The following is a 13,644-nucleotide window of genomic DNA, read 5'->3' as shown; positions in this document are numbered from 1 at the left end:
AACACCCACCGGATAGTGTCCGTATTTTTCATAATTCACGAACTCGTTGAACACAAGTTTACCATTTTAAGAACATACACTCATACAACATACACAACACAGTCCAACCCCTCATCACAGAATACAGGTCTGTCTGTCTGCCTGCACGCACACACACACACAAAACATTAACAACGAGTAATGTCCCGGTCCTTGTGTGTGTTGTTGTGCCTGAGTGGAGTACTTCTTCTACATTTGCGGTCAATAGCTTTGTGCAGAAATAAAGCCAACATGTTAAATAAATTCCTCTGCCCCCCACGTCACTTTCTCTGTTACCTGACTGCAGCTGGAGCCCTCTCCTCTCTGTCTCTTCCTTTCTGATGGAGCTACCAAACTCAGCTGTTTCTGTCAAAGATAAGTTTTGTGTCGGGCTTTAATACAAGCTAGGCTAATGGACGTTAGCATTAGACCTGTCCAGTTAGCTTACGTTACAAGCTAACGACCCCGTTTCTTACCTTACTCTACGTTTCTCGTCCCAAATTCACCGTCACAACCTTTTTAAAAAACATTTGTATAGAAAATTTCTCAACCCTTTATTTTCTTATTCTTCTTTATTTTCCTTTCTGATCACTGGACTGATGCTGACTGGACAACAGGCTAGCATAGCAACAGTAACCAATGGGGGCGGGGCTTAGGTAATTATGAAGAAAACAAGTTAATATATTGAAATGTTCCATAAAAAAAAATAGTTCATCTTAGCGGGTTTTACTGGTCTAGTCTGTGGACGCGTCCTGTCTCCGGTCTGGTCTCGGTCCGTTCCTGGAGGGGTGCCGTCACCCGTCTGGTCTGGTTCGGCCTAGGTCCTGGGGGGGGCGCCGTATCTGCATTGGCCCAGTCCATTACTCGTAACCAACTAACTCCGTAGACACGTTCAGGTGCCCACACCGGGAATGGACCTTTACATACATACACATTACATTCATATACAACATTACATACATATTCAACATTACAGTAAGTCATACAATCACCGATACATTTACACCATTAACATTATCATCAGTACATCATTACATCATTACAGTATACGTTCCCTCCCTAGCCGGGAATCGAACCCCAGCCCACCTAGGTGCGGGGCGGCAGCATTACCGCTGCGCCACAGCGCTGCTCGAGTTGCAGCACACATTTGCGCTACTTCACCAATTCACATTTACGTCACCTGACCTAACTGTCACCCAGAGTGAGCTGCGATTGGCTCCAGCACCCCACGTGACCTCTTCTTTTTAGCTCCGAGTCCACGCCTGTTGACTTGTTGATAATTTTTATGAGTAAATAAATACCATGCTTTGTTGCTGAATTGTTCTTGTGTATATGCTACAGTTTAACTGGTTGATCGATCAATGATAATTATGTAGACCTATAGCCTATTTTATGGGCATGTCGTGCAAGAGATAACAGATAATGTGTAAAAATATTTGAAGTGTTCAGTGAATGGATCATTGACTTTCGTATAAATCATGCCCTTACTTGGAACCAACCCAGGGCATAAACTAATTCCCAACCCAGTTGGGATGAGCGGCCAGGATGAGCGTTTTTCATGTGAGTATGTTCTTAAAATGGTAAACTTGTGTTCAACGAGTTCGTGAATTATGAAAAATACGGACACTATCCGGTGGGTGTTTCCGAGGAGCAGAAATATGTCATTCTCAGGCGCTCTGCCCGTTTCCAAATGAACGGTAAGCTATAGTAACGTTATACGTCAAAAATAATGTCATCAGTTCGTCAGTCGAGCATGCTAACCAGTTAGCTAACCAGTTAGCTAGCAGTCCATTTCGAAGCGACTAACTAGTGTAAGTGATCTGGCAGTGAGGTTTACTTAACGCAGGCTACTCTCGCCTTCAGGAAATATGCTGCAGATATGGCGCCCCCCCAGGACCGAGGCCGAACCAGACCAGACCGGTGACGGCACCCCTCCAGGAACGGACCAAACTAGACGACCAGACACAGACGCGTCCACAGACTAGACCAGTAAAAGAGCCACTGAGATGATTTGTTTATGGAGGGGGAAAGACGGACACGCTTTTTAAAGCTCAGTTTAGAATGATGATTGTATTGTATTCCGCATAAATAAAGATGGAGGAAAAAAAGCTAATTACAACATTAATACAGGTCCAGGCAGGCGGCAGATTGACACGGAGCAAGTAGGTGAGGCAAGGGATGTTTCACCGATGTGATTTCTCAGTCTTTGGCACTTACAGTATAATTTATATCCCCTTGCTCCTCACAGTTTGACTAAAGATTCATGAGACACTTTTATTTAAGATCCGTCCACCTGGTCTGCTGCTGTTCTTGTGGATCCTGGCCAAAGTCTCTGGTAAGTTACTGTTACTGAGGTTGAGCTGTATGTGAATAAGTGTTTACTCTGGGACACAGACTCAGGCTGCATAATGGTGGGAGGAAAGCGGAGTACCCGGACGAAACATGCAGACTCCACAGAAAGGCTCCAGGCCGGAACCGAACCCGAAACCTTCTTATTGTGTGGCGACAGCGCGAACCACGATGCCGCCATGCTTTATTTTTATCTTTATTCATTTTTTTTATTGTTTTTTTCCCTCCATCTTTATTTGTTCGCAATACAATACAATACAATACAATACAATAACCATTCTAAACTGAGCTTTTTGTTTTTATTTTATTTTTTATTTTTTTTTATTGTGTGGCGACAGCGCGAACCACGATGCCGCCATGCTTTATTTTTTATCTTTATTCATTTTTTTTATTGTTTTTTTCCCCTCCATCTTTATTTATTCGCAATACAATACAATACAATACAACGCAATACAATACAATAACCATTCTAAACTGAGCTTTTTGTTTTTATTTTATTTTATTTTTTATCTTTATTCTTTTTTTCCCTCCATCTTTATTTATTCGCAATACAATACAATACAACGCAATACAATACAATACAATCCAATAACCGTTCTAAACTGAGCTTTAAAAAGCTCAGCCAGGCGCCTGGTCCGGTTCGCAACACACCCAGATTCTTCCAAATACAGGGCCGCCGACGCACTCCTCCCTGTACTTGTTCTTCTGGGGGGCTTTTCAGGACGAGCCTCAGATCGTCCAAGTTGATACAGAGGCCCCCACAACAGCGCCCCTTACCTAAAGGCGCTGTCAGTGGCTCTCAGGCCGGAGCCTGAGCGTCCCCCAGAGTCTCAGGACGTTCACCTCCAACCCTGAGGGCAGATGTGAAGAGGGGAGAGCTCACAGCTGCTATTTATACTCCTCCAGGGAGGCAGGTAGACCTCATTGGGGCTTTGATCGAAAACACTGGAACTCGTACCTGATTGGTTACTGCCTTATGTCTACCGAATCTTAAAAACCCGGAGCTGTCAGGGAGATGGGAAATATGCCGTGTGTGACGTCATGTGTCATGGTATTGTGGGTAATCGCTAGAGTTGGGCACGTCATTATCTGTAGCTACTGGTTGTGGGTATGTCTTCACAGCAAAGTGAGCATTACACACAAGGTGATGGCAGCAGCAGTTACAGGCAGGTTGGGAGCCTATTGTAACATCTGGCCAGCGACAGCAAATGGAAACTGGCCTTCTGGCTATCTTGTGCATATTTACTGAACAGTTCATTAATATGTACTGTTACTGATGAAATAAGAATTCGAATAAAGAATTAAAAATGATTGTAGTAAATACCTGGTAAATATACGAGCCATATTGATGGTAGTTGTTAAAAAAAAATAATAATAAAGCACGGCGGAACAGTGGTTCGCTGTCGTGCCGAGAAGTGAGGGAGTTGTACGTCATTGGGACTTTAGAGACTTTAGCTAGCTCAGCTTATGCTAGTGTAGCTAGCTCTAAAGCTAAGTCTCCAGGAACGGACCGAGACAGGACGCGTCCACAGACTAGACCAGTAAAAGAGCCACTGAGATTATTTGTTTATGGAGGGGGAAAGACGGACACGCTTTTTAAAGCTCAGTTTAGAATGATGATTGTATTGTATTACGCATAAATAAAGATGGAGGGGGAAAAAAGCTAATTACAACATTAATACAGGTCCAGGCAGGCGGCAGATTGACACGGAGCAAGTAGGTGAGGTTACCGGGGCAGAAGGCAGGTTAGGTACCAGGCCATCCGTCCAGAAAAGAGTGCTGCAGAGTAGTTGATGAAGCAACGACAATCTGACAGAGAGTGAGTGTGGAGGAGCTGGTTAAGAGCCGGCTGGGTGTCGGCACCCAGGTGGCAGGTGAGTCTAATGATACTGATTGGGAGAGGAAGGCGGAGTAGTTGAACACATGGACCGGTGTGTCAACGATTCGGTTCCCCCCAAGTTCCGGTTTCTCCTGATTTACTGCTGAATCGTGCGTAGGTGATCGGCCCAGTCCATTGCTCTTAACCAATTCACTCCGTAGACATGTTCAGGTGCCCACACCGGGAATGGACCTTTACATTACATATCATACATTACAATCATACATACATCAACCTCATGTATACATTTGTATTTCATGTAGATATTTACAGTCATTACATGAGTCCACGCCTGTTGATTTGTTAATAATTTTTATGAGTAAATAAATACCATGCTTTGTTGCTGAATTTCTGTTGTGTATATGCTACAGTTTAACTGGTTGATCGATCAATGATAATTATGTAGACCTATAGCCTATTTTATGGGCATGTCGTGCAAGAGATAACAGATAATGTGTAAAAATATTTGAAGTGTTCAGTGAATGGATCATTGACTTTCGTATGAATCACGCCCTTACTTGGAACTAACCCAGGACATAATCTAATTCCCAACCCAGTTTCCCAAAGGGCGGCCAGGATGAGCGTTTGTCATGTGAGTGTATGTTTTTTAAACTTGTGTTCAACTAGTTCGTGAATTATGAAAAACATGGACACTATCCGGTGGGCATTTCCAAGGAGCACAGATATGCTAGCTGGCATCCATTTACACAAAGATTGACAAAGAATGGCAGAACAAATGCATTCTCAATTTATTTTGTTATATAATAAATACCATACCAGTAACCTACACATTGGCTTTTTCCATTTCGCTTTCCGTACACCCAGCTGTGTTTCTATTTGCGTTTCTTCTTTAACTACGCACGACTCAGCAGTAAATCGGCGTAAAGGGGAACAGGAACTTGGGGGGAACCGAATCGGTTGACACAGCTGACAGCTGTGGCGTTTAACCAGGGGTAGCTCGGGAACAGCTGCACCTTGACCTCATGGCTGTCCTGACTTTCTCAGGCTGGAGCTCAGCATTGATAATGTGGATCAGGGGTCATCACACCGTGCCAGCCCAGCACCAAAATTCACAAGCAGAGAAGTTCAAAGGCTGCATGACTCACCTTTATTCGAGGAGGTTTGGAAATCTTATTAGTATTGTGTGCAATAGCACAACTTCAGTATTATTTTTTTCGGAATATTAACATCAATAATTTAATCTCACACAGACCTGAGCATCACTTGATACCTGCCGATCTAAGTTCATTCTCTTCCTGGCTCGTGCAACCTCCACAGCGAAGCACAAGCTATTCCTTTCCCCTCACCTACACCCAAAGACCAAAAGACGCACAAAACTGCGAGCACAAGTCAATGTTTCTGTAGCACAATAATACCCCTGTTGTTTTTAGCCTCAGGTACTGATACAGGTAACTGACTTTGTGCATGATTCAGGCTCCTGCAGGCAGTCAGTGCAGAAATCGAGCAGCACACCATAGAGAGTACCGGCTCTATGATGAACACAGCTGGCTCAGTTACTCTGCGCCACAGCAGGACCTGAATTACAGGTGATGGTACACAGGCCGTAACAAAGGCTTTTGAATGCGTTCATTATTTCACACATCCAATCACCTATCAATCTCTGCTTGCATCTCAGGCCTCACTTCTCCCTTGATGTCAAGGCCAAGTTATCCAGAGGGCTGATCCTCCATCTGGCAGGGAGAGGAGTGCCAGCAGTGCTGGCCCTTTACATCGCCAATGGCAAGATCAAGTTGTCACTGGGGCAAAACAGGACCATCCATCACAAGCAGAAGAACAATGACGGGAAATGGCACAGAGTAACTCACAACGTACAAGCAGTTCACAATGAATCAATCCTGGCCCTTTAATATAGGTTTTTGTCAGCAGTAGCTATCTTATAAACTCATGCCAACTTTAACTCAACAACTGGTAGTTGGTTGGCTTTGTTGTGAAAATGAGCTTTAAGGTTAAAAATGAATAAAATAATGATTGAGAATTGACCGCCTATGATGTTAAAGTTAACAGTTTCTCATGGTCGCTCATGGAGAAGTACAGTAACTAAGCTGACCAATCAGCAAAATTTTCTTGCCTGACATCTTCATGTTGGTATCTTGTTACCTGTGTGACAGATTGTTTGCATGTGTGTGTAGGTTGAGTTCGGTGTTGAGAAAAGCACTTGCTGGTTGATGGATTCTGTGTGACTGATGGTGACTGAAGGATACTCTTTAGATCTGCTGAACCCCGTGTACCTGAGTGGAAGTCCCAGAATCACAACTATCAAGGTGCGTCTAATCTCCAAAAAACCTTAAAGAATGACCTTTTTACCTTGATTGAGGGCAAACTTAAATTGTGTGAAGGTAACTTCCTTAACCTAAATGTTGCAAAAACCAAACAACTCTTTATTGGTTAATGTTTAGCTGCTTTTTTTCGTAGATTGTGCTTATTTGTTGTGTATTTTCTCACATTTTCCTGCTCTCTGCTTCTGTTGGCTTCAGACTCTTTCTCCCTTTTTTTCATGTCATGCTTCCTCTGACACTTAGACTATGTCATGTTGTGTGAGTGGTTGGTGAGTGAAATTGGTGAACTGTTTGAAATGAATTGCCCTTCAGGGACAAATAAAGTTTTTCCATATCTGTATCTGTAAATCTCAGTCACTGACATTTTTTGATATGATCAAATATTGCAGTTTCATGCCGTTTATCAAATTTTTCATTACACAGTTTTTTTTTTTTTTGGTTGTTTTGGTTGTTTTTTTGTCTGCCCTGCTGTACTGCAACAGGGCAGACAAAAACAACTCTCTGCTTTGTATCCTGAAATATGCAAAACAATACATGGAAAAATAAAAGTAATTGCAATATTTGACAATATTATATATGTGATATTTTGAATGAGCCACAGGACCCACAGGACGTTGCCCAGCTCCAATGTGCTCACAGAGAGCGGGACATAATTTGGTGGTGGCCACATCGTCTTGGGTTTGATGTTCGGCTTTATAGATCCTCATCTTATGTCAATTACAAAACTAGCTCAAATCTAGTGAAGAATGTTTTGGTATAGATAGGTACTCCGCTTCTGGTTCCCACTTCGTGTTGTCCTTCAAGGTGCATCCTCAGTACTTGACAGGTGTTCTCTTCCATGTTCGAAGTGTTCGAAGGCCAGGCTTAATATCTTCTCAATGGAAAACCAGGTAAAACCTTTCACTCTTAGATTGAGTGATGACAGCTGATCTGGCAGCAGTTCATGTTGACTGACTACAGTCTTTTACTAGGTTGGTGCTAAAGTAGATGACAGCAGCAATGCTGTCATTATTTTTGTGACTCCTCCTGAAAGCCTCTGTGATGGAAAGTTTCACCTAATTACAGGTACGATCTCCCGTCTGACACCATTACACATGTGAGTGGCTCCAGAATTTAAAATTCATCTCTTATTGTCAATTAGTGACTGTACAACATGAGAGTATTGAACTAGCGGTGGACTCCGTGTCCAAGCTGAAAGCTTCCCCCCTCACCTCCTTCTCACACCCAACAACACTGGATTCACTTTCAAATACAGTCTCGCACATTTCACTGAAAGTCTTTTGATAAATTTCATTAACTAATCTTGAGCAGAATCCTCTTTCTGATTTTTGTTTTCTTCTTTCAGGGACACAGAACTACAGCCAGGTCCCCGTGTCCTCACCCTTCGTGGGCTGCTTGCGAAACATTAAGGTTAATGAGAGGCCTGTTGAATTTAACATACAATCCAAGGTGGTTTATCCTGTCAGCATCAACAGATGCCCTAAAAACTAATGTGTTATTCAACTTGGAAAATTTGGTGGTGCTGTGATGCTCATAGTGCAACAGCACTAGCTACCATTTCACTGTGCTATGGAAGTGTCCATGACACAGAAATAAAAATCCTTAAAACACAGTTTCGAACTAGATGGAAGGAATACATACATATTCCGATTTCAAACATTGGATTTATATTTTCAGACAAGTTTCATACTATTTATCAAGGTTTTAAGTGAAAAGTAGGTAATGTGAAGTAAAAACGGAAGCATTGTGTTTAGTGTTAAGTTCTGTTGAAAGTTGTTGTGGATTTATTACCTTGACTCACATGAATTTAAGTGACATCCCATTCTTAATCCACAGGGTTTAATATGACACCGGTCCACCCTTTGCAGCTGCAACAAGTCTTTCCACAAGGTTTAGGAGTTTATAGGAATTTCTGACCATTCTTCTAGAAGTGCATTTATGAGGTCACACACTGTTGGACGAGGGTTGGGGTTACACTACTAAACCTTGTGGAAAGCCTTCCCAGAAGAGTTGAAGCTGCAAAAATAAAATTATTAAAATACATCTTGTCACAAAATCATTAAGATCACTTTATTTCCAGATTCCTCTGAAATTTGTCCACATTCCTCCACACATAACACAACTGGTAAAAACATACATAAATGCACTGGAATGATTTAGTTATGCTAAAATATAACAGTGGCGAGATGCCATAAGATTAAACAGCATGTTACCTAAACATCCACCAACCCACTGCATTTCATGTTTAAACAAAAATGATAATCCTCTTTACAGGACTCAAGCTCATGTGTATTTAATGAAGTGTAGACTATAACAATAAAACCAATCAAAAACAGTTGCAGTCAGTTTACATGCATAATAGTGATACAGAAAACATGAACCTTGAGCCTTATAAGGCAAAAGAAATGCTTTTGCAAGTTTAACCTCAGTCACAAGTAGGGGAATGTGATTGACATGAAGTCAGGGGAGGTTGGATATATGTAGGTATATACATAGAGTTAAAACCCTATGGTGAATAAGACATGACATTAAAATGCTGTGTTAAAAATCCAATATCTCTTTATATCTCTCATCATAAACAAATACTTCATTTCAAGACAACTTTACATTTCAGTCTTTTTAAAAACTGGCTTTTTATGCACAATTTTACCTCTGTACAATATAAGGCCACACAGTTGAAGTAGATTTGCATATTGCTTGTAGTTACTGTAGCAGTCCCATCAAAAGAAAACTATTATTGCTGCTCTGCACAGATGACACTTAACAGAAAGTGTCCATTAGTAGATGTCCGGCAGCTGGCTGTATTTCCGGTCCCAGTATCCACCAGAGAAGAGCCAGTCCTGGGAGCAGTTGTGGGGGTTTTGTCCCTGTTGAAACCACCTGAAATCATAGCCAAAAAAATAAATAAATGTTTGAGGACATCAAGGGGGGCGGACACAGACACATTAACTTCAACTGATGTAGCATTATTATATCTTTGGTGGAAAAAAGGGAGAAAATTAAAGGAAGGATCGTGTGGTTTGTGAAATTTTATCTAGTCCCACTAGGGTGAGCTCTCATGCTAATAGAAAGAACAGCAGATTAACCAGGTCCAAATCTAAAACTTTGGCGAGTCAAATGTGGAGGAAATATTAACTCATTGGCAGTACAAGGATACAAGATCACATCACAGAAACGGCATGCAGCTCTGACCTTGGACCAAGAGCAGGACTCCTTCACAAAGTGAGGATGCAAAAGACAAGTGAAGAGAAAAGAGATTTGGTCAAATGTACAGTAAAGAAATGATCAAATTACCGTCAAGAGAAAAGATGCTAAATGCTATATCAGGTACCTCATGAGGGTTTTTATTCATATAAACACACATATGAAGCAGGTCAAAGCGTTATATTAATACAATTAAGTTTTCAAAAAAAAACTCTGCACACAGTCTCTATCCAGAAACTGACCGTTAACATGAGCAATCGTGACTCATAACTTTGTGAGTGTTCACATCAGTGCAGTCACTGCTGAGTAATGTTCCATGTCCAGCCAACCTGGTCCCCATCCAACTCTGCAGGATTTGGGTTCTGAGTCTGGTATATTTTGATTTCACCACTCATAAAAACACCCATTGAAGGAGATGTTTGAGAAAATATAAAACTATCTTAAGATGGTATTTGGTCTGTTGCTCAGGATTGGACAAAGACTAATTGCCTGTCACAATGAGCATTTACACACTTCATGATTACATAACAGCTTGTTGATTAAACCGGAGAGAGCAGTTTCTCGAGAAACCTCACCTCGTCTTCCACTCCTCATCAGATTTGGAGCGGTTCTTGCGAGCAGCTCTCTGTTTTTCCTCAAGTCTCTTCTTCTCCTCACTTGCGAGATCTATTTGATTGCAATAACGAGAAAAGACAGCAGTGAGCATTATTTATTTGTATCTCCAATAGGTTGCATAGTACTACTAGAAGCACCGCTATTCTTTCAAAAAATTGTATCCATTTTACCGATGTCACCATTTTCCATGGCTCGTATATCTGGCCTCAGCCTGCAGTCTGTCTGAGGAATGACTCCCTCCATCTCTTTGTGCAGCTCATTTAGCTGCATTGCAAATGACGTAAAGTTGTACATCTGGATTAAAAGAACATTTTGCATATGTCAAACATAAGCGCACTGGTGAATGCTCTTACTCCATATTGATCAGTCAGACCTGGGCAGAGTTGGCTGGTCTGGGCGCGATTCTCCACAGCAGCTGGCTGCCAGGAATCACCTGGACAGTGTCTTTGGCTGGTGAAGGAACTTCTTGGTTGTCATGGCAACCCTGCAAAAAATAAAAAAATAAGTAAAAATTCACGATGCACTTACCAGGCTCTCTGCAAGATGCACGATTATACTGTATGACTGTGTTTATTGATAGAACAGCGTTACATGACTGGTATTTCCCATAAGTTGTAAAACAGCCTTATTCACAATAACTCAATCTGTTCAGGACAAAACACTTCATACCGCTTTGTTGCCTTTTCTCTCTTCTGCTCCTTTCTTGTCATTTTTCTTATGTGCTTCAAAGGCAGCAGGATCGATGACATACAGGGACTCTGTCCATTTCCCATAGAGAGCACAGAGCTTCTTCTTGCTGTGGAAAAACCATGCGCATAAACATTCGACCAGGTGGAAATCAGGAGTATTTCCACCAATTTTTGCTGGAAATAAATAAAATGAAAGAAATTTAAAAGCTCTTTCATGTGTGGCTTTACACTGGTAGTTTTTTTTTTGTGGGTGGGGGAATGTCAGCCAAATGAATTCAAGTTTAAAAAGATGCCAATTTGTTAATTGTTAATCTTCCTGTGTGGCTTTGTTTCTCAGGATGTCTGTCAACCTGAGCAACCCACTTTGTAGATCTTAAAAGAAATTAAAAGATTATTTTTTATTTCTAAAATATGGACATATGGAGAAGTCACTTTTGATAAATATCAGTTATCAAAAGTAAATGACTATTTGCCGGGATGCCAGTCAGTGCAGCTACTTTATCTAGATCATATGGTATGGTGCAACATGTGAAAGACTGATGAGGTGACTGCATCATGCACCAATGTAAGCTGTACCTTTTGTCCAGGATATACCCTTCGACCTTATGCAGTTCATTGCCAAAAAGGCCACATGGTTTGAAATTCAGGTAGCACCTTTCTCCAGTTCTGGGTGAAACGTGAACAACATGTTACCATCTCGCCGCAATATTGTTAGGCCACAAAGGCCATCAAGCAATGTGAGCTCTACAAATAAAATACGCTTATGCAGTATGTTAACATGTATCAAACTGTACTTATACACATCTAAAAAACAAACATGCTCAAGTGTAAAACTTTCATTTACCATTTTGTCAGCAAAATTCACATATTCAAAAATTCATTTGAGGAACTGTAGCTTCATTGGCTGGATTTCAGCCCTGGAGGATTCATCAAGTCATCCTTATTGATCAGACTTCCTTAAGATGTTGACATAAGCCTTACCTGTGGTTTATCACCTCTACATTTCCATACTGCTCAATCCACAGCTGGCCCACAATGATGTTGTGAACACAACACGTAGGATTTGTCCACGTGTAGGCTTCATTGTACCTGCACATAAAGATGTTTACAAAAGCTTAACTTTGACATTATTTAAAATCCTTTAAAATTCAGGTCTGGGTTCTTACTTGGGCAGCTCTAGTGTGATGATGCCTTTTGGCTCAGCCTCCACACTCTTGCCCCAGAATTTGAGTTTGGGGTATATGGAGCCATGGAACACAAAGTCTTGCTTCAGGCCCTCAGCGTGGAAGGCACTGACGGGTGGGTGGTGGCTCACCTGCTCCGATATGAGTCGGAAGCCAAGATCCTCTCTGGGAGACAGAAGAGACAGAGGCTCACAGTTAGGTTGTAACTCTTGGTTTTGACTGCTGCATCTTAAAATGTCATCAGTCTTTAACATGAGTTGTGTAATTCCACCCACCTTAGCAGTTCAAAAGTTTCTCCCAGCAGGGGGTTGAAGGGTTTTCCTGTCCGCTCCCACTGAGAGGCCACAGCTGACACCGCGAATGCAGCCACACACTACGCACAATCACATAAACTGTACTCCCAAACTTAAAGCACAATACGGCTAAAACCTAGTTTATTTGATGCAATGCGAGTCCCACCTTCATTCTTTCAATGGAGTCTGATGAGGCATTGGCCTGGTGTATGAGGTACGTGTGCTCCATATACTCTGTGAGACGCTGCAGGAAGCTAAGTGGCTCGTTGAAAATAACCGGCATTGTAATTTTAGAGAGTTCCTGAAAGCCACAAAAGGATGAACTGGTCAACAATGTTCCACAACAGTATCTTCAGTCAAAAATTCACAGTTTTTAAATCCATGTGTTTGTCAATTCAGTTTTCAGATATAAGATGAATGAGCATAACAGGTTTGTGATACTCCTATGATGATTACTGGGCTTTAACTTTTGCTAGTCTACAACATGGCAGCCATATTTTCTTAGAATATGTCTACAGCCATCTCAGTAGATGTGCAAAGTTCTATTTCAGACAGTGGGGGGAAAGTTAAATAAATTATTGACTTGGGGGCAAACTCATGGCTAAATGAGTCGAATTTATACCACATTCAAGTCTATAGTTAGATCCCCCAAATGGCCGGACCCCTTGATGCATGCATGTTGATGAGCTATGCAACTCGTAAAGCAAAAACAAGACGTGATCTTTGTTTCTTACCATCCCAATGCAGTTCCTCAGGATACTCCAAATACTGAAGTCATTTCTTGAAAACATTGGTGCAGGTAAACTGGTCCTAAAACAACACACAGGTGTTTCACATCAATAAAATGCACATGACAAATTAGTTTGAGTAAATGTCTTCATCGTAGAATGGCTCCGACTTCTTTAAGCAGGTGAAGAATAAGGGCCCTCAATGTATTTTGTGACACAATAAAACAAAGCCTAGAGAATGCTTATTGGAGGTTAATGGTTGCATGTCTGTTTTTTTTTTTTTTTTTTTTGGACCAATGTAGCATGAGACAGAACCATATCGAGGACATTTAATGAAAAAAGTCAAAACGTTAACAAAAAATAAATAATCAGTTTCAGCAAACAAGCT

At 41.4% G+C, this 13,644-nt stretch overlaps 1 protein-coding gene across 2 annotated transcripts in view; it reads right to left on the bottom strand.

The window, feature by feature from the left end:
* Window positions 1-8,599: 8,599 nt before the first annotated feature.
* The window catches only part of osbpl1a (oxysterol binding protein-like 1A), a 19,869-nt gene continuing 14,824 nt past the window's right edge, over window positions 8,600-13,644 (bottom strand). Inside the window, exons 18-29 of one of the 2 annotated variants that reach the window (XM_029501043.1) lie at window positions 13,263-13,338; window positions 12,695-12,829; window positions 12,511-12,608; window positions 12,218-12,400; window positions 12,033-12,140; window positions 11,628-11,717; window positions 11,032-11,158; window positions 10,736-10,846; window positions 10,533-10,656; window positions 10,323-10,413; window positions 9,736-9,756; window positions 8,600-9,423 (exon numbers count right to left, since the gene is read on the bottom strand). In XM_029501043.1, the coding sequence (XP_029356903.1) occupies window positions 9,321-9,423; window positions 9,736-9,756; window positions 10,323-10,413; window positions 10,533-10,656; window positions 10,736-10,846; window positions 11,032-11,158; window positions 11,628-11,717; window positions 12,033-12,140; window positions 12,218-12,400; window positions 12,511-12,608; window positions 12,695-12,829; window positions 13,263-13,338 (1,267 nt within the window). In that variant the 3' untranslated portion in view covers window positions 8,600-9,320. The remainder of the gene's footprint in view (window positions 9,424-9,735; window positions 9,757-10,322; window positions 10,414-10,532; window positions 10,657-10,735; window positions 10,847-11,031; window positions 11,159-11,627; window positions 11,718-12,032; window positions 12,141-12,217; window positions 12,401-12,510; window positions 12,609-12,694; window positions 12,830-13,262; window positions 13,339-13,644) is intronic. The other variant, XM_029501044.1, reaches the window with a different exon arrangement.

Source organism: Echeneis naucrates, chromosome 4, assembly GCF_900963305.1.
Source record: "Echeneis naucrates chromosome 4, fEcheNa1.1, whole genome shotgun sequence".
Taxonomy (NCBI): Eukaryota; Metazoa; Chordata; class Actinopteri; order Carangiformes; family Echeneidae; genus Echeneis; species Echeneis naucrates.
The sequence above is the reverse complement of the archived record's forward strand: the minus strand, read 5'-3'. Positions and strand labels throughout refer to the sequence as shown.